Source organism: Falco peregrinus, chromosome 5 (assembly GCF_023634155.1).
Source record: "Falco peregrinus isolate bFalPer1 chromosome 5, bFalPer1.pri, whole genome shotgun sequence".
NCBI classification, from domain to species: domain Eukaryota; kingdom Metazoa; phylum Chordata; class Aves; order Falconiformes; family Falconidae; genus Falco; species Falco peregrinus.
Window position 1 is genome coordinate 86,832,685 of NC_073725.1, and position 12,112 is coordinate 86,844,796.

The 12,112-nt window shown below is 54.0% G+C and overlaps 1 protein-coding gene across 8 annotated transcripts in view; it reads left to right on the plus strand.

The window, feature by feature from the left end:
• Window positions 1–12,112, plus strand: part of MPRIP (myosin phosphatase Rho interacting protein) — an 81,973-nt gene that overhangs the window by 50,503 nt on the left and 19,358 nt on the right. For all 8 annotated transcript variants that reach the window (XM_055806771.1, XM_055806772.1, XM_055806770.1 and 5 more), the window contains 7 exons: window positions 1,104–1,245; window positions 1,808–1,924; window positions 4,413–4,469; window positions 5,777–5,845; window positions 6,070–6,159; window positions 6,585–6,694; window positions 11,136–11,721. In XM_055806771.1, coding sequence (XP_055662746.1) covers window positions 1,104–1,245; window positions 1,808–1,924; window positions 4,413–4,469; window positions 5,777–5,845; window positions 6,070–6,159; window positions 6,585–6,694; window positions 11,136–11,721 — 1,171 coding nt within the window. The remainder of the gene's footprint in view (window positions 1–1,103; window positions 1,246–1,807; window positions 1,925–4,412; window positions 4,470–5,776; window positions 5,846–6,069; window positions 6,160–6,584; window positions 6,695–11,135; window positions 11,722–12,112) is intronic.

The following is a 12,112-nucleotide window of genomic DNA, read 5'->3' on the forward strand; positions in this document are numbered from 1 at the left end:
GGGAGGTTTTGAGCTTTAAACCTCACAGCTTGGAGCTCAGCTGGGGGGGTATGTTGGTGGTGGGCTATTGCTGCACGTTCCCAGGTTGTGATTAAAGCCCTGAGGTTGATACCTGCCCCCGAACCGCTGGACACACAAGCATAGACACCAGCAGGTCCTTTGAAAAATCCAGTATTTCCTCACCTGTGGGTCAGTGAGCAATTTTTCATGCTGAAACGGTGCTTTTAATTCCACCTGCAAAGGTTTGTTGTTTGCTCCTTCTTAGGAGCATCCCATGTAGGCTTGGTCCGGGGTTGGCTCCAGCTCCATCCACATTTTTTCATAGTTCTCCTCCATCCTTGGAGACATAAGTGCCGTGGTGCGATGGGCCACCAAGGTGTGCTGTTTGAGAGCCCACATTGTGCTCCCTGCTGTTCATACTGGCTTTGCAGACCAGTTTGAGGAGGAGGGTAGAGCCCTGGGGTTTTGCAGGGGGTGCCCTGTTGTGCCTGCACAGATTGCTCCTCATCTCTTCATGCCTCTTCAGCTGGCACAGCCTGCAAGCCAGACCCGTTGTCTGGAGGCATCTACTCAGTGCAGCACTGGGGAGGTTACCTGCGTGGGGCTGAGGTTTTGCAGGGTGCTGTTGCAGTGAACCCGTAGCCACCCGTTACCTCTGCACCCCAGCTTGGTCTGATGTGTCTCTGCTCTGTGGCCTGGGGGGCCGTCACCAGCTGCAGTGCTAGGGAGTAAAGACAAAGCTTAAGTCAAAGCTGTTCAATAATCCTTGCTTCTCAAAGGGCTGTAAAATATACAAGTAAAAAGTTACTGCTGGTTTTGCAAGGGTTTTCTAAATATTTAAGGAAATACTATTCTGAGCTGAGTAGCATGAGGTTTTTCCCCACTTTGGCCATGGGTAGAATGATACATGTCAGATCGGGGTGTTTTGCCCTGGATTTGTGCATGCTGGAGCTTGCAGAGGAACAGGGACCCAAAGCCAAGTGTGAGCGAACACTGGGTCGAGTAATTCTGCAGCCTTACATTTGTGGGATTGTACAGCTCAACACAGTTGCTGTTCTGGTCTTTAAACCGCCTTTGGTTTCCCCTTTCTCTCTGTTTTCCAGGCGATCCCAGGTAATTGAAAAATTTGAGGCATTAGATATTGAGAACGCGGAGCACATGGAAACGAATGTGTCGGCCGGGGCTGGCCTTTCCAGCGAGACGCGGCAGGGCAGGAGCGAGAAGAGGGTTTTCCCACGGAAACGGGTAAGCTGCTCAGCCAAGGTCTCACCGTGGGGTTTGGAGGATGGCACCTGGGACCCGGCAGCCCAGCACAGAGGGTTTAGCTATAGGGTTTAGCTATAGGGTTTGTCCCTGTGTGGAGCAGGGGATCTGGAGTCGCAGGCAGGCACATGCAGGAGCCAAACCGCTGTGGGTGCTCAGTCTGCGCTGGTTTGCTGCTTGCTGCTCCGCTTCCTTGGCCCAGCTGCAGATCAGAGTGGGAAATCAGGTTGTCTTTTTTTTTTTTTTTTTTTTCCTTCCTCCAAAATAGAAAGAGGGAAACTTCAGATCTGGCGTGGCAGGACACATCAGGATGGGGTGAAGTAACAAAAGAAACAGGCAATCTTCAGAGTCCCAGATACGGTTAGGTATATTGGGAACAAATTAATGCCTGAAAGGACAAAAAAATAAGTATTGCCAATGAAATGACACTTGTTCTGAGCCTGAGATGCCCCTTAAATAATGTGGATTTTTGTGCCATGAGCCAAGAGAGTGGGACTTGCTGTCCTAGTTCCTGCACTGTTCTGGGCTAATGCTGTTTACACAGGACTTCGCTTGCGAAGGTGCAGCTGTGGGCGCCATCCTGGATGTGTCTGCATCTCCTCTGTCCCCGCATCGCCGGGCAAAGTCACTGGACAGAAGGTCCACAGAGTCCTCTATGACGGTGAGCTACCAGGGCCATGTCCTCTGCGGTGGGGGAGGCTGTGAGGGGCCTTTCCCAGGCAGGTCCAGAGAAAACTGGATTGTCTGCTGCTTTCACCAAAGCCAGCACGTAGGACATGGGATGGACTCAGATTTGGAGCAGGTTTCAGTGACCTGAATCAGGTGTGACTGACCCTGACAGTCACAGGGGCTCAGCGGGGGGAGAGCTGTGTTTTTCGCCTGTTCCCTTCTACTGTTGCAGAAATTAAAATGCAGAGTCTGGCGAGGAGTCCTTTTCCTTAAAGTACAGCAGCAGCTTGGAAAGCAGATCCCCGTTTTGCTAATTGTTTTCCTCTGGATTGCTCCGTTTCCTCAGTGCTTTGCTTGGTATGTCAGACCCTAATTCTGTAGGTCACCCTGGAGATGTTGGGTCACCTCGCCTGGCCAGAGCCCCTCTTTGCCCTGTGCTGTCCCCCTGAACTGGCAGAGACTGCAGCACAGCATTTCCAGCTCAGCAGAGGGTCAGTGCAATTTTCTGGACTCAGACCAGGTGCTGGGTCATGACTGATGCATTTTCAGAGAGCTAACGTGGCCCAGCTTTCTAATGCCTCTTCCTTGATGTTTGTGCAGTTGCAAGTGGGTGTGAGTGGGACGAAGGCTGTGAGGAAGGGCTGAACCTGCCCTCCTGAGCTTTCCTCCCTTTGCATATTTCAAATGCTCACCAGACCTGGAGGCAAACAGTACAGAGCAAACACAAAATTGCTATCCTCTCACCGCCCTTCTGTAGGAACAAAATAAATACACGTGCTAATCTCTCAAAAAGATTACAGACCTATTGTAAATACAAGCTGCATTTTTTGTGGATGGACAGCTTCTGTTCAAGGACTTCTCAGAAAAATGCAGTAGCTTGGCATTTCTGTAGCTTTTCATGTAGACTTGTACAGCCACAAGAGTGATTTTTAAATTCTTGGTGGTAATAAAGAGGTGCAGTAAGTGCACGTTAAATGGCAAAGCACATCATCTAGTGAAGACAAGAAAATTATGCAGTCAGTGGGAAGAAAACCTTTTCCTTGGCATTAAGTACACCTTTATTGTGCCACTCCTGTTATAAAAGTGGCAACATATGAAAAATGTGCACGCCTGCTGGCTTGCAGCGGTGATTGCAAGACTCTCCCCTACCCATTGGGTTCTCTGTGTCAGATCAGATCAGTTTTCCATCAGGATAAAAGCTGAGGGAGAGTTCATCCCTTGTTAGGCTCCGTAGCTGTGGCTTGTGTTGCGTGGGTATCTCTTCCATCAAGTGCTTCATCTGTTTTGGGTTTCTAATGTCTACACCCTGCAGTGGCAGCTGGTCCCAAACTTCTCATGCTTCAGCAGCTTTGCAGCTTCAGGCAAAGCCCATGCTCTCCTGCCTGCCCGAGCACTCGGGGAAAGCAGCTGGGTTTCTGTGGAGGAGCAGGACCTGCAGGAGAAACCTTCCCCCTCCAGTGCTTCTGTAGCATGTCGCTGCAGCCCAGTCTGAAACACATGCATATACTGCTTAGCAGCACCGTTCCTCCATGGATGCTCCTACAGGTTTGCTTACATTTTGGAGAAAACCAAGAGGTGTAGTAAAGTAGTATGAATGCTGCTAAAGAGGGATTTATCTGCTTTTGTGGAAGATTCTTGCCCTGTGCTTCTTCCTAGTTGATAAATAACAAGCCTGTGAAAAACTGTAACTCTTGCAATCCTTCTGTTTTCCTTCTCTGCAAAGTGCATGGTTGGGAGCCAGTTATTTTTGATCCAAAATGTAGATTATTTGCTTGACGCTCTCCTGCAGTACAGGAAAGGGCTTTAACAGGACCCAGACCCCAAGAGCACGAACCCACCTGCACTTTGGCAGGGAAGAAGCAGGTGGGTGGTGGTATTGCACTCGCAGGATAGGTTGGGGCTAAGATCAGGATTCCCAGCTCTCACAGCCACCTTCAGAGATGGACGTACTCATTGCAAATGCAATTTTCTCTATAGTTTGTTCGTGGCTTATCACTGCCTCGTCCGCAGGTCCTGGTGGGGCTTGGTGGGTTTATTGCCTGCAGCCGCATCACAGCCGAGGCTGCTCAGGCTGGCGTCTGTCCGCTCCCTCGATAGCACATAGTTTTTCGTTCATAATATATAATAGAGGGACAAAACTGCCTGCGGTCTTGCCAATTCCTTGTTTCCCTTCATCTGTAATGCTGGTGTAGCAGTAGGAAATTGCAAGAGAAACGCTAGGAAGGAAACAGCCTGAATAAACCATACAGCAGGTCTCTCTTGTTCTGGGAGCAAACGGTTAGCCACCACGCAGTGCAATGATACAGTTTGGACTGGATGACCTTTAAAGGTCCCTTCTAACCCAAACTATTCTACAGTTCTATTAATGAAACTGTTGCTAGCCTCTTTTATTGCTGCGCTGTGTTTTATCGAGCCGCTGCTGTTGTCTTTTGGGCACAAATGCTTCCCACCCCTCTGATCGCCTCTCTCCTTTCTTGCAGCCCGACCTGCTGAACTTCAAGAAGGGCTGGTTGACAAAGCAGTACGAGGACGGACAGGTGAGAGTCCTGGTTTCTGGCGGCTGATGCTCTCTCTGACATCTCAAAATGATGCTCCAAGTGGGAGAAACCAGTTGTAGGTGCTTGGGCAGAACACTGACAGGGAATTTGTACAACTCTCTGGAGCCAGGCAGCAGTGGCTGCGTGCAAGCCCTGTGCAAACGGTGTTTGTCTCGGAGCAGGAATAGCTGGTTCTCTGTCCCGGGGAGATTTCAAAGCCCCACAGCTGGATATTGTGTCGTGGGTTTCTAGGGAGCCAGGGCAGCTTGAATAGCAGCACTGGTTTCAAGTTCCTGTTCTCTATTAGGCTCATCTCCCTTGCGACCCAGCAACCTCTTTGGCGTCAGTAATGAGGCTCAGATCAGGTCTCTGGAGTGCTGGAGAAAAGACAAGGCCAAGAAATAAATAAATGTCTCTGAGTTGGCACTGGGAAGCAGCCACTGCCGCTTTCCTCCTGTCCATTCCCGGAGGAATGTGGGATGTGCCGCCCTATCGAAGGCTCAGAGACAGGCAGTGTGCCGAGGCAGCGTGGGTGCCCTGGCTGGTTGCAAACTGCCCCTTCCCTGGATTTGCTTCCCTCCTGCTCAGCCCATGGAGGAAGAGAGAGGGCACCTTGCCCGTGGCTGTGAGCACCGTGGCCAGGGCTCTGCTGAGTGTCCCCACTGGTGTGCTGTGCCCTGGGGCTGTAGGCAGCCAGAGGGAGAATCAGCTGCTGGAGCGAGCGCTTTGTTAGCTGAAACTGCCTTGGGTAAGCCTGTGCCTCACCGGGAGTGTGCAGAAGGCATATTCCTGTAGAGCAAGGGCCAAGAACAGGCTCCAGCCCAGTTCCTAGGTTCTTCGTTCATTCTACTGCTTCATCTGCAGCATGAATGTTTTACTCTTGAGTTTTGGGGTTTTTTTAAAAAAAGTCCCTCCAGGGTGTTAAGTGCAATCACTAAAAGCGTCATCCTTGCCAGCAGAGCTAATAGGAAGGCTCCGGCTGCCCCCGTGGCTCTCACCGTGTTTCACTGCCACACGCAGGGTTGGTGCTGCCGGGGGTCTGGCACTTTGCCGGTGCAGCGGTGCTGAGGAAATCAGGGTCCTGGAGGTGCAAACCATCATGGTGTCCCTTGCATTGCTGCCTGTCCGGGTCTCCCCTTCGCCCCTGGGGGGCCTGTTGGTGAAGCCGGGTGTGGAGCTGGGAGGGGAGAGGCTGTGAGCTGCCTCCCTGCGGGATGTCTCTGCTGGGTGGCCTGTGACAGGCTGCTCAGGCCCCGCTGCTTGGGAAGGTGCAGGACTGTCATTGCTCTGTCTTGGTTGTTCCCTAGTGGAAGAAGCACTGGTTTGTGCTGACTGACCAGAGCCTGAGATACTACCGGGATTCCGTGGCAGAGGAGGTAATTGTCTTCCCCATCGGTGTTTACCCATCGCTCTGCATCCAGGGGAGCCACAGGTGCTCCCAAACTGATCCTGATGGGTTGTCTTCCCAGATGTCAAGGTCCTGGAGCATCGCCCTTCAGGGCTTTGTGCTTCTTGAGGACCTGCTGCTTCCCTCCCTGTGAGCCCACCGTGCTTTGGGCTTGCAAAGCATTATGGCTTATTTTACCTCTTCCCTCTGCAGGCAGCTGACCTGGATGGAGAAATTGATTTATCCACATGCTACGATGTTACCGAGTACCCGGTTCAGCGAAACTACGGCTTCCAGATCCACGTAAGGAAAACTTGAGGAAGAGTCTGGCTGCAGGACAGTTGATCTGGTGGCTCATGCTGTGCTGCCACTTGGAGATGCTCGTCCGTGGCACCTAAGAGAGGCCACTCGGCATCACCCACAGTGCTCCAGAGAGCTGCAGCCTTGGGTTGGAGAGCCAGTTTTTTGGCTGGGGGAAGAGCAAGAGGGAATGGGAAGGTTTTGTGTCTACCTTAGGATCTCAGCTATGCCAAAACTGGCCTGGTTGCTGAGAAATGCTAATTCCCACTGTGTGCTGCGGGATGGAGGGGCTGGCTGCGGTCTCCATGCAGCCAGCAAGCAGTGCCCCACACTGGGTGCTCAGGGCTGGGTGCAGGGTGGTATGGCGGGGGGTGGGAAGGTGCTGGTGTCTGCAATCGGCTGCTCTGAGCTGATCCTGCTCTCCACAGACGAAGGAAGGGGAGTTCACCCTCTCCGCCATGACATCGGGCATTCGTCGCAACTGGATCCAGACCATCATGAAGCACGTCCGCCCCACCACTGCTCCTGATGTAACAAGGTAAAGGGGGGAGTTTAGCAGCCCCTGCATTTGTCTGGTTTGCTATGCAGGAGTAATTTTTCCCTTATCCCTTTTCTTCCCTCTTTCCGAGCCTGTCTGTTCCTGGAAGCTGCAGCGCGTTCTCACATCCCTCTCTCTGGGCTTAATTTGGATACGCTTTGTGGGGATGCTGATATGCTGAGTTACTCTTACGCGTGCAGATTTCAAAGAGGGTTGAAAATGTGGCTTTAATTTGTGCATAGGAATATGAAATACTGTTCCTATATCAAGGCTCCTCTGGATTCCCACCAGGTATTGTGAAACCACTTGGATTCAGTTGTGCTGGGTTCCCCCTTTCCTCTGGCTACTGTTCAGCATGAGCTGCCCATCCCCTCCACGGGTCACGGCAGCACGAGCCCAGGGTTCAATTTAGAAGCTGTTTGGCTCTGATATATTTTAAACTCCAGCCAGCAGATCGTCTTCCCTCCTCTTTTGATCTTCCAGATAGCTGCCGCAGCTTGTTTCCCCTTGTGCCTTAGTAATGCTCGCGTCTCCTCCTGCTGTCAGTGCCAGAGGAAGGGACCCCCTGCTTCACAGAGTACCTTCTGTGAGCGCTTGTGGCTGCGGGTGAAGGGTGTTTGACCTCACAGCTAACCGTGCCAGCCACATTCGTACGGGCCACCTCTTACAGGCTTCGTGGACACGGCCGCACCGTTAACTCCATCTCCTGTCCTTACCGTAGCTGCAACGAGCAGGTTTTTGCCAGGTTTGTCCCAGCGTTGATGGAATGGCTCTTCTCACCTGGTGCTGTTGACCTGGAGATGCTCCAGCCTCTCCTTCCCCATCCCGCTTGGCACTCAGCCACTCTTTCCCAGCCCTGCCCGAGCTCTGGTGGATCTCGTGGGGGTCTCGGGGAAGCCACCTCTCTCCTCACTCCTGTGTATGTTTGATTTCCATGCAATCCCAGGAAAAACTTCTCTTTGAAACTATCCGTGCTGAAGCCCAGGTTGGAAAACTGTGTTCTCTCCTGTATTAACGTTTTGTGGTTTGTATATCTCGTGATTCACTGCATGCTCCTCCTTTCTGCACCTCGGATGGGAAGGCCTGCAGTTTCCATTTATTTTTCTTTCTTTTTTCGCCGTCCCCCTCCTCCCCACCCCACCCCCTTTTTTTTTTTTTTTTTGTCTTTAAATAAAAGCCAGAGAGAAGGGAAGAAGCAACCTGGTCTTGACACTTGATTTTCCCACACTGGTATCTTCCGATGTGACTAGATATGAAGATGAAGACCAAGGAGATTTGAGGGGACCTCTCTGCCTGTAAAGAACCAGCTGTATTTATAGCCTAACAGGTTACTGCAGCACGGTGGTCCTGTGCTCACTGTCTTTGCATCTGCCCCAAGCCCACATGAAGTGGTTTGACTTGGCTCACCCTCGTGGGAGGGTCCAAGCGTGGGTACCAGTTGGGCAGTAACTTGTTACGCTGCATAAGTAGAAGGTGACTCTCAGTCCCCCAGCTGGGGAAGAAGAGGGTGCGCTTCTGGTGTTTTCCACTGAGCTGGTTGTAGATGGGGTAGGGTCTGGCGTGGGTTAGTCACGTTGCTGAGTTGTTGCTGTGAGCTGCAGGGCTGTGCCGTGTGTGAAGCAGGGCTGTGTTCACCTGCTGCCTGCTCACAAGCCCTTTGCCGTGTGCCGGGGGATCCCAGCCCGTCCCGCCTGGCTTGGGGCACGTCATTAACACCCACACCTGGGGAGCGGCTTGGGAACAGGGCTGCTGGGAAGCCAAAGGACAGACTGCCAAAGGCTCGTGATGGAGAGGTGGTGAATGTCTGCAGAGCGCAGCCAGGGTGCAAGAGGGAAGTCAGTGTGGATGCTGGGCTGTGCCGGGAGGGCAGCGGTGTTCACCCCATCCCTGGGGCCAGTCTGACTCTGCACACTCCTGCCGCCCTCTCCTGTGGCTCTCATTAACCCACTGCCATGTCTCCACCGAGCCAAACACACGTTTTCTCGGTTGCTCGAGTCCTAATTACTGTTTATATTGCTGTGTGCGTCAGCACCTGGGGTGGGGGCAGATGCTGTGCTGTTCCCTGTCCTCAGCAGTGCCCTGCAGTCTGCAGAGACACTTAATTACACTCTGCTGACGATGACCGCGCAGGTATAAAATAGCCACAAGAAAGAAGGTGGCTGCTTCAGCGCTGGGTCCTTGTTCAGCTCGCAGCTGCGGTGCGAGTTCCCCAGCGCTCCCCCAGTTCCCTGCAGCCTTCGTGTGCTTCTTGCACACTGCCACGGCGTGCTCAGCTCGCACCACTCCCGCAGCCACCTGTATTAAAAGATAAAACCTTTTTGTTTTGACCTATAAATACCATTATGAGGCCAAGACCCCCTCCTCCCCTGTGATGTGGCTTCATTTTGTCTGGGATGGCGGAGACGTGAAATGCTTAAGCAGAATTAATTGCCATGGGGCACTTGCGGGAGATGAAGCGAGACACTTCGGGTCAGCCTTCTGAGTCTCTTCACTCAGTTCCCAGTGGCTGCCCCTCCGCTCCCTGACACACATCCCGTGCCCTTTGGGAAGCAGTAGAGGAGAAAGGAGCTCGCGAGAGATGCTGCCTCCAGAAATGCTGAGATTCTTCCACGGGTATTTTAGAACAGTGTAATTTCTGTCTCTCAACAACATCCGAGGGGCCCCAGGACACCCTGTATTTCCTAGTGCTCTGCTCCATTTTAAGACTCAACCTCTTCCCCGCTTTACTTATTTAAAATGCAGCTCTAATCGCTAACTGACTCCAGATTGAGTGCCTGGCTTTGGAGTCGTGCAATATCTTCTAATGGCTGAGGAGCAAGGTGGTTTCCATCGTGGTGCCTTTTGGGTTTATTTTATTAGCTGCAAGTGACAGAGCTGAAGAAGGAATTCTCTCTGAGCTGGTTTTAGCCTGTAACTGCCAGAGTTTCTTGAAACCCAGCTCTACTGAGCCTGTGGTGCATCGGAAGATACTAGCCCTGGACCCATGCAGAGTCATCTCTTCTGCTCCATTCTTTGTTTTGGGCGTATGCACATACCTGAGGTTGTTGGCTGCAGGAGCTGGGGTGTGTTACGGAGGCAGGAGGAGAAGCTATGCTGCTGCTGCTCCCTCCCGGTCGCGGCAGTCTCGGTGCATGCGGTCCCGTGGGTCAGAGCCCCGTTAGCGGTGATGTGCCTGCAGCAAAGGGCCCGGGGAGCTGCTTTCCAGCTCTTCCCACTGCACCCTTCTAGAAAGCTTGTCAAGGCTGCACTGGAGGCTGAAGCCCGGAGGGATGCCGTGGTGGTGCTGGCAGCAGGGAGAGCCAGAAGTCAGCCTGAGCGGCAAGGCTGCACCTCGGGAGGCATCTCGGGGGCTTCTGATAGCAAAGAGGGTTCAGCAAATGCCTGCCGCTCCCTCAGAACGGGCTTCTGCCAACTTAGCATACTGCTGTTTTCTTTTTTAATTTTGATCTGCATGTTACAAGGCTGGCATGTCTACGTTTAATAAGCTAATACTGCATTATGGATTATCTGTAGGTTTGGAAACGGTATTGCCTTCCCCTGTTAACTTCCCTTGCTTGACAAGTATGTCTCCCCTCTCAACCCACCACCCTCTAACTCAGCACTAAAAATCATTCCTTGCTTGAGAAATCGACATTTTCAGTGACTTCCACGGTGTGTTGAGTAACTCTTGCTCTCCTTGCTGCACCAACAACTGTGCGTACGGCGTGCAACGCCTGTGCCGGGGTGGCTGCCCGTGCTGCCCGTGCTGCCCACAGGCAGGTTTCCCCGGGGGAGGTCTGTGCCTTCAGTGCAGATAGCGGCACAGAGAAGTTTTCGACCCGTTAATACCCCGACTTTGGCAAGCTCAAGGAGCACCTTCCCCCTGTTACCCAAGACCTGTGGGAGCTGCTCTGTGCTTCTCCACCCCGCAGCTCCGAAGCCAGACCGACTTTGGTGGGACTGGTGGCATCCTCCCTGCCAGCACGTGACTATGGCCGCGGTGACCGGCGTGTGTGCATGGAGCCCCGCAGCCGGGGAGGCGGGCGGCTGGCCAGCCGGCTGGTGCCGCAGGAGCTTTGGAAGCCTCTTCCCCACCTGGCAGGACAGCTCAGGGTTGTGCCTCAGCCGTGGGGGGCTGCTGGGTCGTGGTCCCTAGCCCCGGGGTGGCTGCCAAGGAGGAGCGAGGTCGGGATCGGCCGCTCGCCGGGGGCCGGGGTGTGCTGGGGAGCAGCCGGGGCTGCTTGCACCAAGGCTTTGCGCACCAGCGTGACCCCGGGGAAGGGCAGCGGTGGCTCCTGCGCCTGAGGGGCGAGGGGACGGAGGGGTAGGGGGGCACCCACCTGGTATTGGCTTGGGCTTCCAGCAGCCCCTTTCCACCCAGCTCTTTGAGGCATGCGTGGGAGCGCCTGGCCAACTTGAGCACCCACTGACGCCTTCCTTCACCCTCTCTCTGTCCTCGCAGCTCCCTGCCGGAAGAGAAAAGTAAAACAAGCTCTTCCTTCGAGACTGGTCCAAAGCCGAGCGAGAAGCCAGACGCAGAGCAAGCTGAGCTGGACCCGGAGCAGAAGCGGAGCCGTGCCCGCGAGCGCCGGCGAGAAGGACGGTCCAAGACCTTTGACTGGGCTGAGTTTCGCCCCATCCAGCAAGCCCTGGTGCAGGAGCGTGCAAACGCTGCAGACTCCTCCAGTAGCGGCTCTGCCGCCTTCCCCAGGGACACTGGTGCCACCGACGCCGACCCGGGAGAGCTGGAGCGGGAGCGGGCCCGGCGGCGTGAGGAGAGGCGCAAGCGCTTTGAGATGATCGATACTGTGGACGGGGCAGGGTCAGAAGAGGCACTAAGGATGGAGGTGGACCGGATCCTGCCCGTCCCAGCAGACATCAAACTGCAGAATGTCCACGTAGAGATTGAGCAGCGCTGGCACCAGGTGGAGACCACCCCGCTGCGGGAGGAGAAGCAGATCCCCATCACACCCCTGCACCTCGCCCACGCTGAAGACCGGGACGAGGGGCTGACAAAGCAGCACTTGACCACACTGTTGGAGAAGGAGGTAAAGCGGCATGTGTGGGGTGCAGGCTGCCTGCTGAAATGGCCTTCAGGCCACTGCAGTAACTGTAGGAAGCCTGAGCAAGGCTTCAAAAAGCTGCATTTATTCCTGCTTTGTAATAGCAACGAGTAGGGATGCTGTGGAGTCCCCTGGGGAGCTGGCAGGGCACAGATCCGCATCCGTTCCCGTTCAGCCCTGCCAGCAGCTTTCATGTTCCCACGGTTGCAAACAGGGCTGTTCTTGCAAGAGTGGTACTTCATTACCCCCTCCCAGCCCCCACCCCTGCTGGCTGTTAGCCAGCCTGCTCTGATGGGATGGGTACAACTGACGGGCATGGACCAGGCTCTGAATTCAGGCTCGTAATTCTGCATGGCTCTGCAGCTGCAGAGATTTG